General features: G+C 40.2%; 1 protein-coding gene across 14 annotated transcripts in view; it reads right to left on the reverse strand.

Moving 5' to 3' along the window:
- The window catches only part of DTNB (dystrobrevin beta), a 297775-nt gene that overhangs the window by 188939 nt on the left and 86522 nt on the right, over window positions 1-22314 (reverse strand). For all 14 annotated transcript variants that reach the window (XR_004251289.2, XR_004251286.2, XM_032172425.2 and 11 more), the window contains 2 exons: window positions 16627-16732; window positions 12735-12901 (listed from right to left, as the gene is read on the reverse strand). Coding sequence is in view for 12 of the 14 variants with exons in the window: in XM_032172425.2 (XP_032028316.1) it covers window positions 12735-12901; window positions 16627-16732 (273 nt within the window). In the remaining 2 variants the exon portion in view is untranslated. The remainder of the gene's footprint in view (window positions 1-12734; window positions 12902-16626; window positions 16733-22314) is intronic.

The raw sequence follows: 22314 nt of genomic DNA on the forward strand, positions 1-22314 counted from the left end.
CTTATGATCCACCTGCCTCGGCCTCCAAATTTGCTTCTCTTTTTGAAGACTGCTTTGACCATTTTGGGTCTCTTGTATTTCTATATGAATTTTAGGATCAGTTTATAGGGTAATGCAGAAAAGCAGTTGAGATTTTCATAGAGACTGCACTGAATCTGTAGATGAATTGGGGAGTATTGTCATTTTAAATGTTAAGTCTTCTAACCCATGAACACAGCATGTCTATTTCCTTAGGTCTTAATTTCTTCTTCTTTTTTTTTTTTTTTTTTAGACAGAGTCTCTCTTTGTCACCCAGGATGGAGTGCAGTGGTGCAATCCTGGCTAACTGCAACCTCCACCTTCCAGGTTCAAGCAGTTCTCCTGCCTCAGCCTCCCAAGTAGCTGGGACTACAGGCACACGCCACCACACCCAGCTTTTTTCTTTTCTTTTTTTTTTTTGTATTTTTAATAGAGATGGGGTTTCACCATCTTGGCCAGGCTGGTTTTAAACTCCTGACTTCAAGTGACCCGCCCACCTGAGCCTCCCAAAGTGCTGGGATTATGGGCATGAGCCACCACTCTCAGCCTATTTCTTTCAGCCATGTTTTGTACTTTTTAGTGCACAAGTTTAGTACTTCTTTGATTAAATGTAATCCTATTTTGTTCTTTTCGATGCTACTGTGAATAAAACTGTTTTCTTAATTTCATTTTCAGATTGTTCATTGTTAATATAGAGAAATATAACTAATTTTTGCATTTTTTGTAGTAGGTTGGTACAAAAGTAATTGCCGTTTTTGCCATTAAAAGTAACGGGGAAACCACAATTACTTTTGCACAAACCTACTATTTTTGTATTGATTTTGTATCTTATAAACTTGGTAAATTTATTATCTATAGTGGTTTTTTGTATGTATTAGTTAGGATTTTTTATATACAAGATCATGTCATCTGTGAAGAGAGGTAGTTTTACTACTTCCTTTTCAATATAGATGCATTTTGCTTGCTTTCTTGCCTAAGTACCCTGGCTAGGACCTCCAGTACAATGTTGAATAAAAATGGCAGGACTGGATATCCTTGTCTTTTTCCTGGTTTTAGGCGGAAAGCTTTCAGTCTTTCACTATTAAGTATGATGTTAACTGTGGGTTTTTCTTTCTTGAGACAGGGTCGCACTCTGTCACTCAGGCTGGAGTGCCAGTGATGCAATCATAACTTACTGCAGCCTCAACCTCCCAGGCTCAAGTGATCCTCCCACCTCAGCCTCCTAAGTGGGTAGGACTACAAAGTGTATACCACCTAGCCCAGCTAATTTTTTTCATTATTGTTATTATTATTATTTTGGTAGAGATAGGGTCTCACTACGTTGCTCAGGCTGGTCTCGAATTCCTGGCTTCAAGTGATTCTCCCTCCTGAGTCTCTCGAAGGGATTAAAGGCGTGAGCCACTCTGACTGGACACTGGGTTTTTCATAGATATCCTTTTTCAGGTTGAGAAAGTTCTCTTCTATTCCCAGTTTATTGCATTTTCTTTAATCGTGAAAGAGCGTTGGGTTTTGTCAAATTCCTTTTTCATATTTATTGAGATGATATTATTTTTTATCCTTTAGTCTGTTAACGCAGTATATTATATTGATTTTTGCATGCAAACCAACTTTTGCATTTCAGGGGGTAATTCTCACTTGCTCATGCTGTATAATCCTTTGTATGTTCTTCCAAATTTGGTTTGCTAATATTACTTTTTTTAAAAAAACTAAGAGATTCAAGATGTAATAGTCTAGAAGTAGCAAATTGGAAAAAAGGTAGAAAAATAATCAGGGTGACTAGTGTAGGCAGAATTCTGTTTACCTTCAGTGAACCCTGTCCTTGTATGATCTCTTCCCCTTTGAGTGTGGGTGGAACCTATAAATATGATAAGCTATCATTCCTTTGATTACATTATGTTATAAGGCAAAAGGGAGATTACGCTGGGTGGGCCTGGTCTAATCATGTGAGCCCCTTAAAAGCCGTATTTCTCTGGCTGGTTGCAGGAAAGGAAATCAGAGAGATGCATTCTAGCTGGCCTAGAAGACAGCAAATGTTCGTGTTGCAAACTATCTATGGGGGCCACATGAAAAGAAACTGTAGGCAGCCTCTGGGAGCTGAGACTCATCCTCAGCTGGCTGCCAGCAGGAAAATGGGAACCTCAGCACCACAGCTGCAACTAAATAAATTCTGCCAACAGGGAGCTAGCAGGAGGCCCTCTAAGCCCTAGGTGATAACTACAGCCTCAGCTGCCACTCTCATTTCAGCTCAGTGACACCTGCAGCAGACAGCCTGGACTTCTGACTTACAAAAACGGAGACAATAAGTTTCCACTATTTTAAGCAGCTAAATTGGTAGTAATCTTTTATGCAAAAACAGAAAGCTAAAACAGTGAGCACAAGTCCTGGTTTGTCCAAGATAATCACAGTTTATGCATGTTGTCCCTGCATAATAGTGCCTCCTTTCACTCTCAAGTGGGTCTGGTTTTGATGATAAATTAGATGATCACCCAAATAAAAATGTCAACCCCTAAATATGCATGGGATGTGAGAGAATAAATAACCACCTGAAAGGGTTGCAGGGAAGTGGAGTTCTTCCAGGACAGCCAAATTTCAATGGAGACAGGGGATGAAAGAAATGTGCAGAGAAGCAGTTGAAAGTGAGGGCAGCTTCTGGCCAAGTACCAGCGGTGCTAAAGGGAGCTGAGCTGTGGAGGACTGACTTATGAGAAAGCTGGGCTGGAGCAGGAAGTACAGACTATGATAAAATGCTCGTGTCACCCAAGACAAGAGGCCAGACAGCTTAAACGAGTACACTCAGTGATAAAAGCAGAGGCAGGGGGCATGGCAGACCCAGCCTCAGCAGTTTCTTTGAGAAGAGTTGGCCATTGGGTTAAAGGACTTGATTTTGTATATTTTGTTTTTAATTTCTTCATGTGTATGTCTTAGCTCTTGCTTGCCACAAGTGGGGATATTGTCTTATAAGTTAAAAAAAATTTCTGTCTAGTTTTGTACTTTGCACAAAGTAATTGTTTAATTATGACACGTGGCTATTTAAAACTGGACAGGAGCATGCTCAGTAAGCACACCTTTTTCCCATGAATACATATTATCTTTCATAATTCAAGAGGTGTGAGGAGAGGGACACTAGTCATATGGAAATTGAACACCGCTTCTGACCAAGATAAGTCAACAATCTCAAATGATCCAGGTCTGTCACAAGAAAATTTGCTCTGACTCCCTAAATGGCTTACTTTTGCTATCACTAATGCCCAAACAACTATGCTGCACATATATAAGCTGTCTATTAACATTTTTTAAGTAAAGCAATATTTATTTAACAGAGATTGTTAAAGAAATCCAAAATACTTCCTCATTTATAGAAGATTTTGAAGAACACAATAAGTAACTTTGTTCAGAGGTGGACTCTGCCATCTGCTGGGAAGAAAGGTGAAATTTCCATACTATCAACCAGTCAGTTACGTAACTACCCTCCATGAAGGCCCTCTACTTTATCTGTGGTACAGGCGTATTTTGTATAAATGGACATACAGAGTGAGAGACTTCCTGCCAAGGAGTAACTAGATGGGAATCAGTCAGATCTATCTTGGTAAAGTGAAACCAAGGAAGCAGAGATCTGAATGGAAGGCAGAGAAGGAGGCATGTTTGCTGTGAGCCTTCCTTGCATATCAAGAAAGGCTGAAGGCCGGGCACGGTGGCTCATGCCTGTAATCCCAGCACTTTGGGAGGACAAGGCAGGCGGATCACGAGGTCAAGAGATCAAGACCATCCTGGCCAACATGGTGAAACCTTGTCTCTACTAAAAACACAAAAATTAGCTGGCATGGTGGTATGCGCCTGTAGTCCCAGCTTCTTGGGAGGCTGAGGCAGGAGAATCACTTGAACCCGGGAAGTGGAGGTTGCAGTGAGCCGAGATCACGCCACTGCACTCCAGCCTGGTGACACAGGGAGACTCCGTCTCAAAAAAAAAAAAAAAAGGTTGAAGAGTTTCAGTTGGGAAAAATGAAAAAGGTCTGCAGATGGATGCTGGTGATGGCTGCACAACAATGTGAATGTCCTTCATGCCACTGAACTGTACTCTTAAAAATGGTTAAGATGGTAAATGTTATATTACATATATTTTACCACACAATACGAGCGTGGGAGGGAGGGAAGGAAGTACACAGGCATGGAGGGAGTTTGGTTTAAAATGAATCAGAAAAGCACGTATGCCCAAATCAAGGAAAAGGAAGGTTAAGGTTAAAGATGATTTAATAGTGATTTTTAAAAAACCCACACAGTTATATATCCAAAATACTTTACTTAAAAAAAACTAACCTATTTAAATATGGCAATAAAAATCCTAGTAAATATTATAGTTAGCTGTTTTAATAAAGTCTTCCTTTAAAAAGTATAATTTAGTAGGAAAACATAATAATCACTATGGCTAAATTAACCACTTATGTGGGAACCCTTGTTCTGATTACAAGGCTTTATCCTATGTGGGACAGACTATAATTTCCAAACAGATACTGGGTAGAGGATCACTGCGACAATGATGTCTCCATCACACAGGCTCCTTTGCAATGTGACCTTCCCATGACCATCACTGGCACCATGAGTGGAGTCCAGTTCTCCTCCCCTTCATTCTGGGCTGGCCTCAGTGACTCCTCACATAAGGCAGAACACAGCGGAAGTGAGGCTGCACACCTCCCACAGCCAGGGGTGAAAGGCCTGTGCCTCAGCCCTGCTCTCCTGGACAACTGCTGTCTGGATGCCTCCTCTAGGGATTCTGTCTCTTAAGACACAGCGGCCAAGCGGTGAGAAGCACAAGCCACATTAAGAGACCACACATAGGTGGCCCCAGTGTCTGTTCCAGCAGATCCCGGCCTTCCCCATCCCAGGGCAGTCAGACATGGGAGGGAAGAATCCTCCGGTCACTCAAGCCACATCCCCCAACCCTGATATTTCAATCACCCCAGTGAAGGCCCCAGACGGCATGGAGCAGAGAAAAGCCAACTTTCCACCCCATCCAAATCTGCAGGTGTAATCAAATGATTGGTATTTAATGTCACTAACTTTTAGGGTGGCTTATTATGCAGCAAGAGTCACTGGAACACCACAGTGCTGAAGGCAAGGTTACTCAAATATTTATCAAGTGTCTCAAAGAAGAAGACTGATATAAACTTGCATGTTTGAATACAAAAATTAATATTTAGTTACTGTCCACTCTCTTATTTCCGGGTAGAGGGACTCTAACCCTCACTCACTCCTCTCCTAATCAGACTGGTTGGTTTTAAAGAAGGAAATGAACATGCCTAGATCAACCCCTTCCTCTCCCTTTTTTCTTGGGATCTGCACACTCCACAGAAAGCACGCATTCTCCTCTCCACCCAGATCCATAAATGTTCAGGATCTGCTCCCTGCTGGAAATGCCAGCAGTTGGGTGGGGGTATATTTGATTCGGGGGCTACTGGCAAGTCCACAGTTTCCCCACAATTAAAACCACTTTCTCAAACAGACTGCCATTTGCCTAACTCCTGGCTGTCATCTTGTAGGGAGGAAAAGTGAAGTGCAATTAATGAGTCTTCTAAAATTCCAATAGGAACTACTATTAGAAATGGTGGCTGGGCGTGGTAGCTCACGACTGTAATCCCAGCACTTTGGAAGGCCGAGGTGGGCAAATCACCTGAGGTCAGGAGTTCGAGACCAGCCTGGCCAACATGGTGAAACCCTGTCTCTACTAAAAATACAAAAATCAGCCGACCGTGGTGGCGGGTGCCTGTAATCCCAGCTACTCAGGAGGCTGAGGCAGGAGAATCACTTGAACCTGGGAGGGGGAGGTTGCAGTGAGCTGAGATCGTGCCCCTGCACTCCAGCCTGGGCAACAAGAGCAAAACTCTGTCTCAAAAAAAAAAAATGAAATGGTGTTGGAGGGCTGGGCTCCATGGCTTATGCCTGTAATCCCAGCACAGGGAAGGTGGAGGTGGGCAGATCGCTTGAGCTCAGCTCAGGAGTTTGAGACCAGTCTGGGCAAAACTGGCGAAACACCGTCTCTACAAAAATTATCTGGGAATGGTGGCACATGACTGTAGTCCCAGCTACTCAGAAGGCTGAGGTGGGAGGACTGCTTGAGCCCAGGAGGTCAGGGCTGTAGTGATCCATGATCACGCCACTGCACTCCAGATGGGCAACAGAGTGGTTTCCTGTCTCCAAAAAAAAAAAAAAGAAAGAAAAAATGGGTCAGAAACATATTCATTTATTCATTAGGAGACTTAGCTATCCTAACTGCCTCCATCTTTCTTAAACCTTTCCCTCTTCAACCTATTTTAATCGGGTTTTTGTCCCCACCACTCCACAGAAACTGTTCTCCAATCTCCACATTGTTAGACAAAGGATCAGTTCTTATTCCTTACTTGACTGTCGGCAGTATTTGACACAGTTGATCACTTCCTCCTCCTCAAAACACATTCTTCACTTGTTTTCCAGAACACACACTCTCCTGGCTTTCATCCCACCTCACTGGAGGCAGGATCTTCCTCTTCTCCCAGATGTCCTCATATTGAAGAGCTTCAGGAGTCAGTTCTTACTCCTCTTTTTCCTGCTCTATCTTCACTCATTCTCTTCATGATATAAGTGGTATCATCCAGTCTCATGGCTATTTTAAATATACGCCATTGACGCCCAGATTTATACTTCTAGCTCAGACTTCTTCTCTCTTAAACTCTAGACTCATCACATACAATGACCTCAACAACTCCATATGGACGGATATCTCATCAGCAACTGAAGTTCAACATGTCCAGAACAAACGGTGAATCAAGGTTCCTCCTTGATCCTAACATCTAAACGCTCTCCATCCACAGCCTTCCCCACCTCAGTCTATGGCAATTCCATCCTTCTACGCTCAGGACAAAATCTTAGACTTTTCCTTGACTCCTCCGCTTTCACAAGCCACATCCAACCCATTAGGCTGATTTATACAACGTATCGTAATTCAATCCTTTTTACAACCTCTACTACTGTCCAACCATATCTTGTTTTAATTATCATAAGAATTTCTCCTAAATGGTCTCTCTGCTCCTCTCTTTCTTTTTTACTGTCTCCTCTTTACATGGCATCTAGACTGACCATTTAAAAATATAAATCATATCATGTTATTCTTCTATTCAAAACCCTATAAAGACTCCTCATTTCACTCAGAGTAAAAGTCCTTACAATGGTCAATGGGCCCACATTAATGTTCTCACCTTGTCTCCTACAATCCTCCCCTGCTCATTGCATTCTGGCCATGCTGGCTTCTTTCCCTGGATTTACAGGTATACCCCTACCCTGAACACTACCTCTTCTCTTCCCCCAGATCTCTGCTGGTAAACTTCTAAGCGTGCTCAAATCTCATTTTCTCAACAAGGCCTATATGACTTCCATATTCAACCTCCAATCTCCCCAGCCCTAGGTTCCTGATTCCACTTGCTAATCTGCTCATGTTAGAGTCCCATGCAGGTTGGCAGAAGGGCTGTGCTCCATCCATACAGGTGCCCAGCCTCCTCCATCTGAGGACTTCTGCCTCAGCCAGTTCCTTTGGAGATCATTCTATTTGGTCAATGTATATCGGCAGTGGGGGGTAAAGATAGAGGCACACCTGCCTTGGCTGAGAAGTGATATATATATAACATACAACATACCCTCCTTGTGGCCAGATGGGACTGTATGACTAGTTCTCTCCAGTGGAATTTAAGCAAAGGAAACCGTGGATATTAGTGAAATTTCAATCACCAGGTACCTTTTTGTTCCCTTTTCTTATGCACAGAGCACCCCTGCCTCCTCCCACCACACCATACATGCCCAGGCAGAACACGTGCAGTCCAATTCAGTTGGTGCATCCAGGATCTCCGGATATGGCATAGTCTTCTTCATAAGGATCATGCAGAACTCCTTAAGATGCAATCTATGAACTAAAAAGGCAAACTATCTGCACCAGGCCGGGCGCGGTGGCTCACGCCTGTAATCCCAGCACTCTGGGAGGCCGAGGCGGGCGGATCACGAGGTCAGGAGATCGAGACCATCCTAGCTAACGTGGTGAAACCCTGTCTCTACTAAAAATACAAAAAATTAGCCAGGCGTGGTGGTGCGCACCTGTAGTCCTAGCAACTCAGGAGGCTGAGGCAGGAGAATGGCATGAACCCAGGAGGCGGAGCTTGCAGTGAGCCGAGATCACGCCACTGCACTCCAGCCTGGGCGACAGAGCAAGACTCTATCGCCAAAAAAAAAAAAAAAACTATCTGCACCTTCCCTTCCTGCTCCCAATATACAATGGTGGAGCCGGAGCAGGAGTTTCTTCCTTATCCAATATCCTTCTGGACCAGGTGGGCTCTGGCATACCCTCCAGAGGGGCTGCACAACCTTCACAACCCATCAACCTACCCTGCCAGAGCAAGTTCTCAGAGGTTTTTTTGTTTTGTTTTGTTTTTATAGTAGTTTTATAGCTCAAATATTTAAGGGCTTGTTCAGTTCAGGCTCATAATTTCTTTGTCAATGTAATTCCCACAGAAACTTAGTAGGCCTTTGATCTATTTGTTTCCAGTTGATTCCATGTGCCAGTAACCACACACAAAAAGTTCTTTCCTAAGACTAATGTAGTTCTTTGCCGCTTGCTTTCAACTAACAGAAGCCACCTGGCGGCCATATGAACAAGGTCAGTTGCTTCTGGCTTTGGCTGTATGATAGAATCACTTGGGGAACTTTTTTTTTTTTTTTTTTTGAGATGGAGTTTCACTCTTTTTGCCCAGGCTGGAGTGCAATGGTACAATCTCAGCTCACTGCAACCTCAACCTCCGCCTCCCAGGTTCAAGTGATTCTCCTGCCTCAGCCTCCAAGTAGCTGGGATTACAGACACCCGCCACCACACCCAGCTAATTTTTTGTATTTTTAGTAGAGACAGGGTTTTACCATGTTGGCCAGGCTGGTCTCGAACTCCTGACCTCAGATATCTGCCTGCCTTGGCCTCCCAAAGTGCTGAGATTACAGGAGTGAGCCACCATGCCCGGCCCACTTGGGGAACTTTTAAAAACTGTTTATATCCAGGGTTTCATGTACCTCAGACCAATAAATCAGAATCTCTGCAGGCAGAACCAAGGGGATTCTGATAAGCAGCCAAAAAAAAGAGACCATACCCTTTATCTGATCTTTGCCACAGGACTGGGTCACCTTTTTCAACTGAGAAGGTCTACTAGGACTTTGTGGCTTAAAGCCTTTCTCAACTCTTAACGCTTTCTCTCTAGGGTCTGGAAGCAGTCTGTTTTTCCTTTCACTGCCCCAAGAGTCAGAGCTTTCTCTGTTCCCTTTCATTTACCGCTTGCGCACTAGCCAATTATTTCTAAGCTCATCTCTATCCTATGTCACCTTACCATTAACAGTCTCACATTCTGATCTTTTCCAACACTTGACCTAGAGCCCGGTTGGTGTGAGGCATGCCTTCCAAATTATCACAGATGACACATTTACCAAACTGGTTACCACTATATAACATGGGTTTCTGACTTTCCCTCTCCAACGTCAGTTTCCTCATCAAGTGTGCCACGTGACTGCTAAGACAATGCCACACATTTTAAGATTTTATTTTAACAGAACTCTGCTTCTAGTACTAAAACTTCAGCGACTTAACACAAAGTTCTTAACATGCCTCCATCACAGTCAAGTGGGTTGCTGGATATTCTTCTCCACCCATCATTCAAGGACCCAGGTTACCTTTCACTTAATGGTTTCACCCTCCGCTGAGTCCTAATGACGTTCTTTCCACCAAGATAGCAGAGAGGGTAGAGAAGGCACCCTGCTATATATTAACTGTCTTCTTCTGGAAAGACACCTATCATTCTGTTCGCATTCCACTGGCAAGAACTACTCATATGGTTCTACTTAGCTACACAAAGGCTGAAAAGTGTAATCTAGACATGTGCCAACAAGAATAGGAAAAAAGTAATGCTGACAAGCTCCAGCAGTCTCTTTCACACTCATTAAAACTTAAGCTCCACAGGGCAGGAGTCTTTGTCTGGTTTGTTCACAGATGTATCCCAAATACCTCTTACAGGACCTGGCACACAGTAAAATAAATTCTGAATGATAAATAAATTCTGAATGAAAGACAAGATGAATCTCAGATATGGTACCATACGGCATTTTCTTTGTAATAAAGGCAAACAAAATGGGCCAAGGAGTAAAAGAATGAATTATACTGCATAGTTACTGAGATAAAACATTCAACAGAAATTTTTGGAAAAATCAAACTTCCAGGTACTACTTAAAACTCATATATCACATCTACAATGAAAATTCATATATTAGCTGGTTAAACACACACTCAAACTCATGTGTGAGCATACAGAAACATTTGTTCAAAATATTAGTTATAAACAGAGCCGACAATCTCAACGAAACTACTATTAAATTCATAGCACATCTTTTTGTTAGCTGGAAACCTCTTTATTCAGCCTCAAAATTCAACCATATCTTCCTCAAAGAGCAAGAGCTCTGCACGTACAGAATCTTAACTTTGAAAACAAGTTACACACAGACACCTACGCATACTGCTAAAAGGCCTTACGAGTATGCATCTACCATACGCAAGGCATACATCCATCAAAATTCAGAACTGATAGTTTATCACACTAGCTTCAGAATTATGCGGGATAACAATACTTATTTTTTAAAAAATTTAATTCTCTTTAACACAAATAAAGGAATTTATAAAACAAGCTGAAATAAGAATAACACATGCAAATAAGATCTAGTTCACAAGAGTGCTGTGAGGGTCAAACAGAAATGTAAGAATTCATTTGTGATTTGTATACTTTTCTGTAACTTATAACTCAATGAAAAAATTCAAGAGTAGATGAAAACATGCAAATCATAAAGCAGTATCAGTCACTTGTCTCTAAACAAATACAAAACCCCCATTTTTAAAAGGGTTATGGGTTAGCCAAATGAGGAAGTTCAAACCAGGCAGAATAAGAAGTTCCCCATTCTCCTAGCCCCAACATCCAGAATGAGAATTTTCAGTAGAAATATACCAGCAAACTCAGTCATCATGAAAGGTAAAACAGCAAAAACTATCCCAGTGTAAAGAGTTAGACTCTACACACACACACACACACACACACACACACAAAACCAGTGGAAAAAACATTAACAATTAACATAGTGAAGTAATTGTACTTTAAGAAAGCAAAAAGAAACAATTTGAAAATCTGTAAATTTTCTTTATTCAATGAAAAAGAAAAGAAACTACTGTGTTTTTTTTTCTTTTTTTGGATTTTAAAAGTGGCTCTTTAACAACAACCACCACCAAAAAAAATGGAATTCACAACACAACAAGACCCAGGACAGGATACTCAGTTTAACAAAATTTTATCATTAATTATAACAGAAACCTATCCAGGAAAAAAAAAAAGGATCTTTAACAGATTTTCAGAGATGAAGGAACTAGAGTTAAGTGTACATGTGGGTTGAAGTTCGTTTTGTTTTTTCTTTAATTCCTGATGTGAGTTTATATGCTTTTTCTTGGTTGAGTTTTAAGACAACCAAAGGGAAAATAAAAACTGGTTATTAAAGCTTTCTAATAGTTTAAGGCCAATAGGATAACCAGGCTAAAGAACCTAGATCCTGAATTATACTTCCGACCTTACATATTTTTCTACTGTTTAGCAAAGCAACCAACCAACAAACAAAAACTAGAGGAAAGATTTTAAAACAAAGGCTGTAGCAACTTTTTGGAAGGAAAATATGGCATTTTTAAGACTCTGGAAATAAACTGAGAGAAAGGAAGGAAAATAATTGATGATAACCATGTTACATAAAATTTATAAGAACCACAGAAAAATCAGATATTGACTTCTGCCAAGATATTATTATTTTAAAAACTACTTTTGCAGGTAAAGACACCAATGTGGCAATGGTTGTAAAATACAATGTTTTTTTCCAACTTTACAGGCATAAATACTTAACTCCTTTATTTTCTGCAACTTTCCTGGCAACATTTAAACCCTATAAATGTGAGGAAATTTTGCTTGCAAGAAGAACTTTAAGTCTTACTTACAGCTGAAAAGAATAAGCATGGGGGGTTGGGATTCCCCTTGCACAGTTTTTTTTTTTTGAGACAGAGTCTCGCTCTGTTGCCCAGGCTGGAGTGCAGTGGTGCAATCTCGGCTCACTGCAAGCTCCACCTCCCGGGTTCATGCCATTCTCCTGCCTCAGCCTCCCAACTTGCCGGGACTACAGGCACCCACCACCACACCCAGCTAAATTCTTTTTTTTTTGTATCTTTAGTAGAGACGGGGTTTCACTGTGTCAGCCAGGATGGTCTCGATCTCCTGACCTCGTGATCCGCCCGCCTCGGCCTCCCAAAGTGCTGGGATTACAGGCGTGAGCCACCGCGCCCGGCCCGTACAGTTTTAAAATAAGAAGAAACTCACTTTTCACTTTGGAAAGAGAGCATTACAACATTCCATTTTACTGAAAGAGACCATTTCAAATGTACTATCTTTGTTTCTTGGAATTTTTAAAAATTCTGCTTTTAAAATCAAGTGAGGAAACACATTTTTGCAATCCTGGCATAAATGTTAGTGTTAAGATTTTACTACACCACATCCTTATTTGGTAGGCATCCATGAGGAAACTGGCCCAGGTGCCGTTACTGATCAAACAGATTAACAGTCAAGGACACAGATGAAACACAAAGCAGTTACCCAAGAGGAATGCTCCTTCATCTGGTGCTGGTTGCTGTGAGGGCCACCGGCATGGCCACGCCAAAAGCAATTCTGGCAGAGCTGATAGTTGTGGCACTGCTGGCATCGGTACCGGAAACCCATCATACTCTCACATCGGCAGTAGGAGCACTCCACGGGATGGAAGACTTGTGGACAGGAGAGAAAAGGGGAGAAAAAAGGGCAGGAGGGAAGGGATGGAATAAAAGAAGAAAGAATAAATTTTCATTTGGAGAATAAAGTCAATACAGAGGAATACCAAAACTAATATAAAAACAAAGGCAAAAACAAAATTAGAGCCAGATGCGGTGGCTTGCCCTTGTAATCCCAGCACTATGGGAGGCTGAAGTGGGTGGATCACTTGAGACCAGGAGATGGAGACCAGCCTGGACAACATGGCAAAACCCTGTCTCTACTAAAATTACAAAAAAATTGGCTGGGCATGATGGCGCATGCCTGTAATCCCAGTTACTCAGGAGGCTGAGGCACAAAAATCATTTGAAACCAGGAAGCAGAGGCTGCAGTGAGTGGAGATCACGCCACTGCATTCCAGCCTGGGCAACAGAGCAAGACTCTGTCTCAAAAACAAAACAAAATAAAATTAGAACGAAAGAATCTAAATTGTCTGCTAGTCTAACTAGCCATTTACTAGAAAAAAAAAGATTTAATACATCAGAAAAAAAATTCAACACAGACCAATGATTCTAATCTAATCATTCCAATGTACTATCAAGAGCAATACACAACTGTATGTTACAGAGCACTATTTATACTTTTAAATTTTGGCAGCATAATTGTTTCCTCTGACAATTCAACTCTGAACACAAGAAAAGGAAGTTAATAGAAAAGAAGGATAGGCCGGGTGTGGTGGCTCACGCCTGTAATCCCAGCACTTTAGGAGGCTGAGGCGGGCAGATCACGAGGTCAGGAGTTCGAGACCAGCCTGACCAACGTGGAGAAACCCCGTCTCTACTAAAAATATAAAATTAGCCAAGTGTGGTGGCGCATGCCTGTAATCCCAGCTACTCGGGAGGCTGAGGCTGGAGAATCGCTTGAACCTGGGAGGCGGAGGTTGCAATGAGCCAAGATCGCATCATTGCACTGCAGCCTGGGCAACAAGGGCGAAACTCTGTTTCAAAAACAAACAAAAAAAGAAAACAAAAAGAGGGATAGAATATTCAAATCTTCATTGAACAACTCTTTCTAGCATTATATATATAAGACCACAATCTTACTTCAATTATAGGGACTTCTAGACTTGCTTCCAAAAATATATATTAACTAGTGAATCAAGACTCAAAAAAAATTGAATATGAGGTGAGAAAAACAATATAACAAGATTATATAACATGATCACTAGGGACTAAAAGAAAACTAAACTCAGTAATGAGAAATCCAAAGGATATTACTTCTTTTAAGAAATTCAGTTTTTTGCCATCAAGGTATTTCTATGGAATGCTGGAAATGCTAATTAAGAGCATGTGCTCCAAATTAACTATACAACCTAGTATAGTTCCTCCAGAGAAAAGGACTCCCTCAATCTCAGCAAATGTCAATGAGGTCAACATCTGTGCAGCCAATATTTATAATTCTAAGTAATTTAGGTTAATATTAAAAGATATATGTATGTTAGTATTAAATTACCAAATACATTCTGATAATTTTGGTTGAACATATATGTCTATGTGATTCTCCTGTGTTCTCTTCCAAACCAGTCAAGAGCCAATGCTTAGTCAGTGGAATGGGTGACAGATGGAAAAGCAGAGAATCAGAATGATGAAAAAATTAAAAAGTGTGTTGGGTCAATTATAAATAAGAAAGAGAAGGACTGTTCAGGTTCTGGTAAAAGTATTATTTTGGTAAAGTGCATCACTTAGCAGTTACCTTGTTATATACTATACACTTGGGTTAGTAAATCAATTTAAAAAGTGCAACTTTTGCTTAAGTGAATATTTCTCCTTATGCATAGTAATGTCAATATAATTCATGATGAACTTCATAGAGCCCAAACCAAAAAACAACCATAAATACCATAATTTTATAATTTGTTTCTCACCATTAAAATTAAGACATACAGAAAAATATTAGTGTGATAGGTAACATTTTATTTCTAGATATTTTAACGATTTTATAACATTTCTGTCTCTGATAAAAATATTACAAACCACATACATTAAGAATGTAATCAATAAATTATACACTTTATAAAAGTCACAATAAAATGTTCATATGCATATGGATAATAACACATCTTGACAAGTGAGGCTCTTTCTACTTGGTATAGCAAATACAAAATGATTTTATGAAAATCAATTGGACATAAAACTACTAAAACACTTAAGGCTATAAAAGCATTGCTCTCCAAAATTTAAATCTATCCAAGAATCTTGTTTTAAAAATTTTGCTGTTTTAGTCTAGAGAGATTCTGGTCCTTTAAGAAACTAATCCTTAATGTGTGGTACTTGTGAACTAAAGCCATAGTAGGGTAAAAGGCTGAGAAAATTTTATTCTGAAGTATGGATAAGAGAGCAAGAAAATAAAAACAGTATGGATGTTTATTTTATTCTTCCAGGGGGGATAAAAGCGGACTCTTGGCTCTTCCTTATTCTCTTTTGAGGAATGAAGAAAGGCAAGAGCCTGGAGAGACGGAAGGTTACTAGAAAAACAATGGCCTTCCCTTTAACAAACTCCAACAACCTAAAGGAGGAGATAAACTGATGGCATGAACAGGAAAAATTAAGAAGTCACTAAGAGATAAGTACCATTTTAACTCAAAGCAAAACAAAGATTTATGTCAAATTACTGCGAGTGACACCAAGAATAGTTTCAAGGCAAAATGGTGAAGGGAAAAAAAAATGGGAAAAAAAAAAAGGAACCCACTGTTAAATTATATCTTGGCTATTTTTCTTTAAATTATTCCAAAATAATTATAGTTTTAGCAGTTGATATAGCATATATACAGTTTTTTAGAGCTATGAGTTTGATAAATCAAAGAGGAAACAGGAAGTCATGGCTAAAAATCAGTTGGGCTCAAACAGAAAACAATCATCTGGAATCTTAGGGAAGAAAAGCCTATAGTTGAAGTTGTATGACCTGATACGACTACTTCTTGGTATCCTTTCTTGTGTTTTTTTTTGAGACAGAGTCTCACTCTGTCACCCAGGCCGGAGTGCAGTGGCACGATCTCAACTCACTGCAGCCTCCACCTCCCAGGTTCAAGTGATTCTCCTGCCTCAGCCTCCCAAGTAGCTGGGATTACAGGCACCCACAACCTCGCCCAGCGAATTTTTGTATTTTCAGTAGAAACAGGGTTTCGCCATGTTGGCCAGGCTGGCTGGAACTCCTGATCACAAGTGATCCACCCGCTTCGGCCTCCCAAAGTGCTGGAATTACCGGTGTGAGCCACCATGCCCAGCCTACTTCTTGGTATCCTTTTTATAGTATTAAGTCTCTTCGAGATCAGCCTGGCCAGCATGGTGAAACCCCATCTCTACTAAAAAGATAAAAATTAGCCAGGCGTGGTGGCCGGCGCCTGTAATCCCAGCAACTCGGGAGGCTGAGGTGACAGAATTGCTTGAACCCGGGAGGCAGAGGTTGCAGTGAGCCAGGATTGCACCACAGCACTCCAGCCTGGGCAACAGAGTGAGACTCTGTCTCAAAAAAATAAAAAAAAATAAAAAATAAATAAAGTAATAAGTATCCTCCCTTCTTTAAAAAAAATTCTTCTGAAAGCCAAAACCACAAAATCAAATGACAGAGTGACAGCAAATATCAGCTGTAATTTTCAGTGATATTAATAGCTAAGGACATTGCAAATCATCAGTTCCCATACTTTCTATAGCATGAGGAATTGAACAATAAAAGTTCTGCTTACCATTCTCAACATGGGCAAGCCTGTGCATGAGAGGTAGCCAGACAAGGCACTGGGGAGGAGGGTCAGCCATCATCGTGTCTAAAAACATATTTAGCATTATCTTTCTCTGTAAAGAGAAGAAAAACAAATATACTTTAAATTTTTTAGGAATCTCCAAACTCCAAGTTTAAGTTAATTTAGGATTTTTCCCATCCAAGCTTTAGTGAATTACATGGTAAATTTCATAGCAAAATAAAATATTTTACATTACTACAGACACTACTACATACTGTACTTTACATTACTACTATTAGTATATTCAAATGTATTCCCATACACATTATTTTATTTTAGTCAACTGTATAAGGTAAACTAGGTTAGACATTACTATATTCACTTTACAGATAAGCAAATAAAGCATTTAAAGGTTTTGTAGTGGCCTGGCCCAAATCAGACATAAACCTGACTGTCCTTCAGGTTACGATTTCTGCTTTCCAGTGGGGAAGAGAAGACACCCCACACCCAGGTATAAGAGCAGGGACTGTGGCTGGTTGTCTACCGTATTTCCAGCTCTCCTAACAGTGCCTGGCACACAAGATGCACTTAAGTAACTATTGAAAAAATAATAATAATAATTTGAAGGGCAAACACCTAGACATCATTTAACAACTTCTTCATTTACAGAAGAGAAAACAGAAGCTTAAAGTAGTTTAAATAATTTGACGACATCATAGAGATAGTTATGATAAGGATGAGACTGGAACCTACATGTCCAAATGCCCATCACAATGCTCCTGTTATACCATCTCCCTAGCTAGACTGCATTTTTCTGTTCTATCTTTATTTCTCTTTTTAACAAATACATAGTAAGCTTCCACTGTATATGAAACACTGAAAGAGTATGTCCCACTTAGACACCAAACTAGAAAGCATTCTAGAAAGATAAGATAGAAATAGTTATACGATAGAGAGAGAACAAATTCTCCACAATATTTCAAATTAATGAATTTTCTTTTTATTTTCTCCAGCCCACGTGACACCTTTCCAGCTCCAAAGAAAAGGAAAAAGGAGCTGAAAGTCCAGGTCACACAACTCAACAAGAGAGTTCCATGATTGTAACCTGGACATGAAAACCTCACTTCAAATTGTTCCAAAAGAAGAGCCCAGACAACAGGGCACACACTCAGGAGGTGCACGGCCATTGGCTGCCTCCTCCATGTCCTGATCCCACCACTCAGAGGCAGGATGGTGGCTGGGGCGAAGCCAAAAGCACACCCAGAATTTCACCTCGGTCTCTCCCAAGTAACTGTTCTCAGTCCCACCACTTTCTTAATGTGAAGAACAGGATATAAAAAATATAGGTGTTTCCCCATAAAATGTTTAAATCATTTATGTCAGGGGGGAAAAAGGTAGAAAAGATAAAATTGGTTAGGGCTGACCTAAAGATATTGCTGGCTGATTACAAAATAACTCTGATTTTTACCACTAAAAATATATATATTTAACACAAACTGGAAGTGAGGAGTGAAGACACTGCGATGCCTGGCCTGAAGGACAGAGGCCCCCAGGGCTGCCGTCGGACCCACCACTGGACCCTCCCAACAAGAGTTCCTGTCTCGCAAGGCTCGAGACTAGACAGACTTATTCCTCTGCATCTTTCTAGCGACTGGGAGAATCTTGATTCCAGTATACGTAAATTGGAGGTCATCTTATTGAGAATAATATTTAAAATAAGAAACTGGTAAATGGGGAATAGAAAAGGGAGGTAGAGTAGAAGGCACAGCAGGAAAGAAGCTGTGCAATAAAAATCTGGAAAAGATGAAGACAGCCGAGGGACAGTCTCATCTCCAGAAAGCCTGCAGGCCGGCAGGAAGTGGTTAAGTAACTGGACAGTTCCTCAATTTAACTTCTAATATGGAACTACTGTGGGGGCGGGAGGAGCCGAGAGCTATGCAAAAGGGCTGACAGAATGATTGGCGGTACGGAGCTGTCATTCAAAGGGCCTCTACACATCACTGAGCACTGATGGTGAAGCATGAGAAGTACCTACCCAAATAGGCTAAATAAAGGTTACCCTAAGTGTTTTCCATCTCAGGATCCAAGAATACTATTGGTTGAGACCTTGGTGGGATCTGGGAGGAACCAGTGAATAACATTAAATACCATAAAGCCACCTAATATTTGAATGGAGGAACAGATATGGAAAATCCTCTATGGACATGCAAATAACCAACAAACCAAGATAAAGTCAAAAGTGTCTATTTAAAATTATTGAGATTGGCTGGGTGTGGCAACTCACACCTGTAATCCCAGGACTTTGGGAGGCCAAGGCGGGCAGATGGTTCTAGACTAGCCTGGCCAACACAGTGAAACCCCATCTCTACTAAAAATATGAAAATTAGCTGGGTGTGGTGGCAGATGCCTGTAATCCCAACTACTTGGGAGGCTGAGACAGGATAATGGCTTGAACCCAGGAAGCAAAGGTTGCAGTGAGCCAAGATATCACCACTGCACTCCCGCCTGGGTGACACAGTGAGATTCTGTCTCAAAAAAAAAATATATATATATATATAAATATACACACACACACACACACACACACACGTATATAAAATAAAATTATCGAGATAGAAGATGCTAGAAAATTTTTAGCTAGTAAAAAGTGGCAAACAAAATTAAATGCATCATATCCTTTGTCATAAATTAAAAGTTTAATATTTCTATAGCTTGTATGTGTTAAAAATTACATTTTTATAATCCACTTATAATCTAATACTACTTTCTCTAAAAAGTTTTGATTTGCCTACCATGGAGTTTTTGTGTTTTTTGTTGTTGTTGTTGTTGTTTTTTGAGACGGAGTCTCGCCCTGTTGCCAGGCTGGAGTGCAGTGCAGTGGCGCGATCTTGGCTCACTGCAACCTCTGACTCCCTCGTTCAAGCAATTCTTCTGCCTCAGCCTCCCGAGTAGCTGGGATTACAGGCATGCGCCACCACACCCAGCTAATTTTTGTATTTTTAGTAAGATGGGATTTCACCACGTTGGCCAAGATGGTCTCGATCTCTTAACCTCGTGATCCGCCCACCTCAGCCTCCCAAAGTGCTGGCATTACAGGCGTGAACCACTGCACCCAACCATGGAGTTTTTTTTTAATCTTCAAAATGACAAGGTAGAATTAGATTTTGATATCTCTGAAGACCCGCATAAATAAACTTAGGCTCAATCTCCAAAAGTTGTCCCAAAGTCACGCCATATATGACGTTTTCCAAAAACATGAGGAATGAAACTAGCAGAGCCATGTCCAAGCACTCTGTCTTCCACCAACCACGTGATTTGGAGAAAATCACTGAACATCTCTTGAGTTTCAGTTTTCTCATCTTTCAAGGGCTAAAATAGAAGTTTTCAGTGTGATCAGGGAACCCCTGGAAGGTATTTAAACATTTTCATGAAGTTTCATGGAGCTTTGGAGTATTTCATAATAATACTAAGACATTATTGGTATTTTTCAATCTAATTCTCTCAAGAGTGTACAGTGGAGTTTTCCACAGACGATGTGACGAAGCCACAATTATCTGAAAAGGCTACTAAAAGACTCTCCCTTTCCCAACTATATAGCTGTCTGGGGCCAAATTTTCTTCCAAATTTTAACCAAAAGAGCATATCACAACAGATTGAATGGATAAGCAAACATGGGAATCCATGTGTCTTCTATAGAGGCAAATATTAAAGATAAGCAAAAATACAAAGCCATGGCACTCATTAAATTTTTGTTTTGAAATAGTTATTTTTCATAAAAATGTTATTTATGTTAACATATAATAGGTTCATCATTATTTTTAAGTGACTTAATTTTCTTTTATTTCTCAATTTTACTTTTTTTTTTTTTTTGAGACAGAGTCTCGCTCTGTTGCCCAGCCTGGAGTGCAGTGGCTCGACTTTGACTCACTGCAACCTCCACCTCCCAGGTTCAACCAATTCTTCTGCCTCAGCCTCCCAAGTATCTGGGACTACAGGCATGCACCACCATGCCCAGGTAATTTTTTTTATTTTTAGTAGAGACGGGGTTTCACCATGTTGGCCAGGCTGGTCTTGAATTCCTGACTTCAAGTGATCCACCCACCTCGGCCTCCCAGAGTGCTGGGATTACAGGCGTGAGCCACCATGCCCAGCCTCAATTTTAACTTCTAATATGGAAATACTGACAGACTTAACCCATATAAATAAAAGCTCTTTGGGGTCCTCAATAATTTTTACAGTATAATGAGGTGCTGAGACCAAAAATTTCGAGACCTGTTAGGAGAGGCTTCCCATCTCTAAAATTCCATGACTCAATAAATAATTTTATGAAAGGTAGGTTGGCTCTTTTTGTCTCCTATCTTTTTATTTTGTTTTTGCTCTTGAGTTGAACATATTCTTTCCATTTCTCCTTATTTTTAAGAGCTTAATACGAAATTTCCATTTCTCCTTATTTTTAAGAGCTTAATACGAACTATAATAAAATGCAAATCATGCGTTCCCACAATTCTCATTTTTCTCTATTTCCCTCCAGATGTATATATATTTCTACATACTTGTGAACAGAATAGATATGACTACATCATCTGTTTTTTCACTTAACGTTCTATTAAACGTTTTGTTTTGTACAAATTCTTCATTTCTAATCCTTTTAACAGCTGCCTGATCCACTGAGCAAAACCATGATTTACAGCTCCCTCTATAAAACACTGAGACTGCTTTTATCATTGTATGCAGTACGTATTTTTTCTTAGAAACAAGTGTTTCTGTTTGTTGCTCTGTTATTCTAATCTAGGCTGACAACTATTACCCTATATGCCATTCTCACTTCCCTTCCTCCACCCTTGACTACCTCTTCCCATTTTTAAAAGGCGAGAGGAATAACCCCTTAAAAATGAAAAATCCAGTATCAATAAAATAACATGAGAAAGTAAAATAATTTAGCAATAGATCACCATTGCTACAGTCTCCATCATTCCCAACAAAAACTCCTACTATGTGCAACATACAAATATTTACCCATTGCCTTATCATTTAAATAATGTATGGCATTTAGTTAACTGTCTTGAAAGGGACACTTCTAAAGTTTTCAGGTTGAAACGTTTTTATGCAAACTTCTGAGTACAGTTATAGAGATATTTTATCTGACCAACATACATTAATCAGAGTTACAGAGTTGTTGTAACTGAAAAGGGCAGCCTTTCAATTATTTTCACACTGAATTTCCCCACATCACAGATTTATTTTGGACTTTGAAAATAAGAGTAATTTATAATGACAAAATAATATAATGTTGCTCTGCTTTTTATTAGAGATACTTTTATTTGTTATGGATAAAGGAAAGATTAGAAAAACTTCAAATATTCTGAAATATTATATTTCTCTCATTGCAAAGATTATTTCCTTTGAGAAAATCATGGAATAATATCGATGAAAACAAGGAGGATGCAAGTATATTATGAAGTTTAAGCTTTCAATTAGAATTCAAACCAAAATTACTAATTTTCTCATGTCATACTTAATTTAAAATCCTTCAATTCAGGTCAGGCGGCCGGATGCAGTGGCTCACACCTATAATCCCAACACTTTGGGAGGCTGAGGCGGGTGGATCACTTGAGGTCAAGAGTTCGAAACCAGCCTGGCCAACATGGCGAAACCCCGCCTCTACTAAAAATACAAAAATTAGCCAGGTGCAGT

Source organism: Hylobates moloch, unplaced genomic scaffold, assembly GCF_009828535.3.
Source record: "Hylobates moloch isolate HMO894 unplaced genomic scaffold, HMol_V3 SCAFFOLD_13, whole genome shotgun sequence".
Taxonomy (NCBI): domain Eukaryota; kingdom Metazoa; phylum Chordata; class Mammalia; order Primates; family Hylobatidae; genus Hylobates; species Hylobates moloch.